The sequence below is a fragment of the Sinocyclocheilus grahami genome, unplaced genomic scaffold, assembly GCF_001515645.1.
Source record: "Sinocyclocheilus grahami isolate Dianchi unplaced genomic scaffold, SAMN03320097.WGS_v1.1 scaffold4231.1, whole genome shotgun sequence".
NCBI lineage: Eukaryota > Metazoa > Chordata > Actinopteri > Cypriniformes > Cyprinidae > Sinocyclocheilus > Sinocyclocheilus grahami.
Genome location: NW_015509209.1, coordinates 9,787 through 14,090, shown reverse-complemented (window position 1 = coordinate 14,090; position 4,304 = coordinate 9,787). Strand labels below are relative to the sequence as shown.

General features: G+C 36.5%; 1 protein-coding gene across 1 annotated transcript; it reads right to left on the bottom strand.

Moving 5' to 3' along the window:
- Positions 1 to 1,988: 1,988 nt before the first annotated feature.
- LOC107576725 (pre-mRNA 3'-end-processing factor FIP1-like) lies at positions 1,989 to 3,903 on the bottom strand. The gene is made up of 4 exons (XM_016262865.1): positions 3,821 to 3,903; positions 3,493 to 3,673; positions 3,098 to 3,244; positions 1,989 to 2,333 (listed from the first exon to the last, which is right to left on the bottom strand). The coding sequence occupies exons 2-4, from the start codon at positions 3,654 to 3,656 to the stop codon at positions 2,192 to 2,194; spliced, it is 453 nt and encodes a 150-aa protein (XP_016118351.1). The 5' UTR covers positions 3,657 to 3,673; positions 3,821 to 3,903; the 3' UTR covers positions 1,989 to 2,191.
- Positions 3,904 to 4,304: the final 401 nt, after the last annotated feature.

Genomic DNA, 4,304 nt, shown 5'->3' with positions numbered 1-4,304 from the left:
GTCCAAACCTGCAGGGAAGAATAAAAACTATTTAAAATATTTCAATCTCTCAAACTTAAATGTCCACAAAGGCATAAGTAGATTTACTGTATATCTACTGCAATACTCTATATACTAAAATATATTTGTTAATTTTTTATACAAGACCAGGGGCCGGAAGGGAGTGCTAGGGGTCTGTGTAACAGTTTACAGAAAAACAGTGTAAAAAATATTAAAATAAATACATAAATAATATTTGATTAAAATAAATAATTTAAAAAATGTATAAGTAAACAAATCTAACAGTGCAGTACTGTCATGTAAAAAAAAACACAATGTAATTATTTAGAAGGAACTATTTGGAACATATTTAGGTTCTGTTAAGCTACATTGCTTAATATTTTAGACATTTTAGATTTATAATATTCATTTTTCACAATATAGATTAAGTCTTTAAGTCTTCCAGAAACTATATAGATGCCTTTTCATTTTTAGTATCCCTGGCACAAATCATATTTGAGGTTCTGTGGTATCTAAAAGATAAAAACCCAGGTACTAGACAACAAAAATTAAGGTTTCATAACTTTCTTCTATGTAACACACACACAAAATGACAGCCTCAGTCATCATTTCCTTCATAGCATGGAGCAAAATGTAAACGATGACTGAGGCTGTCAAAAAGAAAAGCAGAAAGTAAGTCACAGGTTTGGAACAACGAGAGGGTGAGAAACTGATCACAAGACTTTCATTTCTGGGTGAACTGTCCCTTTAAATGTACAATCTATAAGCTGCCCTGTCAAAGCCAAGCATTTAGGAGCATTGTGTGTGCAACTGAAGATTTAAAATGCTTTCTAGGTTGTTAAACTATGAGTCTAGGACACTACCACTATTTTCTTGGTTGTTGTAATGACACTTAGCACGTCTCATGTGTTTCTAAACGAGCACTGTGCTCCTAACGGCTTTAGTTTGATCAACGTTATGTACAAACAGATCCAGAGCTGCCGGTGTCTTACACAGTGACGTGCCCGGATCCGCGCACTACCACCGGGTCCGGAGCGTATTTGAGCAGCTGCTCCTCCGCGGCCCTGTCCTCGTCCTCTTCTTCCTCTTCCTCCTCCTCGTAAATCTCATCAAAGTCCTCCATCATCGCCCCCCGCCTCGGCCTCTTTGCTTCCCGAAAGAAGCGCCGAGAAAGACCGTGTTTCGCTCACGTTAAGCAAATATCGGCAATAACGCAGATCGCACGGCCGAGCAGAGAAACGACGGTACAGAAATCCGGAGCAAAACATCAACATCCGCCGAAAATCTCGTGCGAGTTGATCTCGGGATACATCGCGAGAACATGTAATTGGCGCTTTCTCATCTCAGACGGCCTGCATTCTTTAACTGGTAAAATCATTCCTGCCTCAGCACTTTGAAAGAATAAAGTTTAATGATTTAGTACCATAATTAAAAACATGTTTCCCTTTTGGTCTGCATTTCCTATTTTCAGAGGTACATCAAAATACATACAAGTACCATTTTATTATATACAGTATATTAAATATAATCTACCAAGCTTTTTAATTAAACAAATCCTAATGTTTCTAAATATTTGCACATTTTAATATTTAGTATGTAATAACACACAACTTGCCAAGAAACTGATCATTTAAACTGACCAAATAACTGCTGAACTTTACCTATGAATTCTGAAAAAAAGTATTACGTTCATAAAAATATTAAGTATTTAAAAAAAATAATATTAATAAGAAATGTTTCATGACCAATGATTTCTGAAGGATCATGTGACACTGAAGACTGGAGTGTCTTTAAAAATTCAGCTAATGCTAATTTTAAAATACATTCAAATAGAAAACAGCTCATTTAATTTGTAATAATATTTCACAATCTTACTGCATTTATTTATTTGATCAAATAAATGCAGGCTTGTTGAGTGTAAAATTCAAAAATTTCACAATATGTGAAAAACAACTAATTTACAAGATATGAAAAGACACAACAAACACTACCAAATGCTCTTTTTTAATCCAACAAATCAACATCTACATGGTACACAACTGCACTGGAGAAAAACTGCAAAAACAAAAAAAAAGGGAAACATGAACACAAAAGGAAGGTAAACTGGATTATAATTTCATATAGCATGATTTGGTGGACAACCAACGCTCTGATGATAAGAAAGAAGGAGAGCGGAGAAGACAGACAGGAGTTACTCCATGGCCTCCTGGTTCTCCTGGTCAGCAGAACGCTCCTCACTGGGCTCCTTGCCCTCTTTGCTCCTTTTGGACTTCTTGTGCTTGTGGCGCCGGTGACTGTCACCCTCCTCGCTGTCATGTCTCCGTCTGCTACTGCTGTGACAGTAGAAACAAAACAGAGAACTTCAGATTGTCTTGTTACCCCTTTAAATTGATTTCCAGAGGTATTTTTTTTCTAACTTTATTAAATGTATCTTACAAGAGTCATCTTACAGTTGCATAAATAATGAGATGAATGTTTTAAATGAAGCATTTATTTATGAATGTGATGTTCTGGGAAAAGTTAAGTATACTTTTAAGATACTTTTAAATATGAATATTGTCATATGACAATAACATGATGGCGAATATAGTATGAATTTAAACCAAACGTACTACATAGAACATACTTTTTTTTTTTTTAACACTCACAAAATAATTTTTCAAAAGTACCTACTGGACACAGCCACAGTCTTAACAAGTGAGTCATCAAGTCACTCATTCCGTTCATTTGTTCAAAACAGCTGATTCATTTAGACTGTCTTATGAATGGATCATTGAATCATTCACTCAACCAAATCAATCATTCTTTAGACACAAAATATATTTTGAAGAATGTGGGTAACCAAACAGCTGATGGTCCCCATTGACTTCCATAGTATTTTTTTTTCCTCTACGGACTTTTCATTTTTGGGTGAACAATCTCTTTATTCAGGAAACAAAACATTGCTGTGTCCGGCGATGTGCAGTAGTGCTGCTGTGGCTTTGTTTGGAACTAATTTCATTGGCAGTCAAGAGCAAAACATATTGCCCCATATCTCAAAATTTGTGGGCATTATTTTCCCCCAAGCCTCCATTAATTTCCGACCCTGGTATAGTACCTCCGCGATGACTTGTGCCTCCCTTCCTCTTTCTCTCTGTGTCTCCTCTCCCTGTGACGCTCCTCCTTCTCTCGGCTCGATCGCTCCCGATGCCTCTCATACCCTCTGTCTCCGTAATCACGGTAAGAACGATACCGTTCTTCATCACTGCAAAATACCAAGTTTAATTCATCAAGAGCTTAAAAACAGAACCAGAGATACTAGAACTAATTATTTAAACCTTGAGAGGGTCAAAGATTTTTTTTTTCTTTGGAATAAAATTTACTGATGAAACATACACAATAAGAATTTAAATTAATGTCTACATTTGTCAGTTTATCAACAATTCTACACTTTCAAACTGAAACACAGAGTACATCTGTATAGTGAATGAGTGGGTTGGCATCATTCCTCACCTGTTATAAACCACAGCAGAGGGACTATGGTCTCTCTCATGACCCCTTTCCCTCGGCCTGTCTCTCTCTCGCTCTTTTTCCCTCTCTTTGTCTCGCCGAGGGTAATAGTCCCACTGCTTTGGGTTGTCCATCAAACCAGGCCAGGGGTTAACAGCTCCTTGCATGGGTGGAGGAAACCCACCTGAAAACGAAACAATCCCCAGTGCACATGCTACTTAATTGAGCTTAATAAAGCCTGGAAAGTATTTAAGCACTTGTGATCTGTACTGAGATCTAAATTAAATTAGTTTTTCAGGTGAATAGACTGGGGAGATAGTCTCACACTTACCTGTAGGAAAAGGGTATGGAGCAACAGGACGTCCGTCATATCCTCCTGGGTGCCCACTGCTAAATACAACACACAGGCAATTAATGAAGTGTTAAAATGTCAATTAAAGGTAACGTAGAGACAGTTTCACAGAAAATTACATTTCAAAAACTGTATGTATTTAAATCTAAATACAGGACCCTAAAAACAAACAATTATATTATTATATACAGTCAAACCAAAACTTATTCAGACACTCTCAACATTTCTCACATTATCAGTTTATTTGCTATCGTTTAGAAAATGGTAAGAAAATATGACAAGAACTCAAGAGTTAAAAAGGTCGCATTAGCAACTCAAGCAAAGCATGGTCAGGTCAAAGTGTCTGAATAATTTCTGGCCCCAAATTTTTATCAATTTTACTTGTAGTCCACTGAATGAAGAATATTCGGGTATAATATGTCACAGTTTACTTTATTTTGCTATCATCACTTACATAAATGAA

Coding starts and splice junctions, on each gene's coding strand:
- LOC107576725 (XM_016262865.1), bottom strand. CDS start 3,656: ATGCAAGGAGCTGTTAACCCCTGGCCTGGTTTGATGGACAACCCAAAG. Junction 3,245..3,492: donor TCTGCTGTGGTTTATAACAG/GTGAGGAATGAT, acceptor GGTATTTTGCAG/TGATGAAGAACGGTATCGTT. Junction 2,334..3,097: donor AGGCACAAGTCATCGCGGAG/GTACTATACCAG, acceptor CTACTGTCACAG/CAGTAGCAGACGGAGACATG.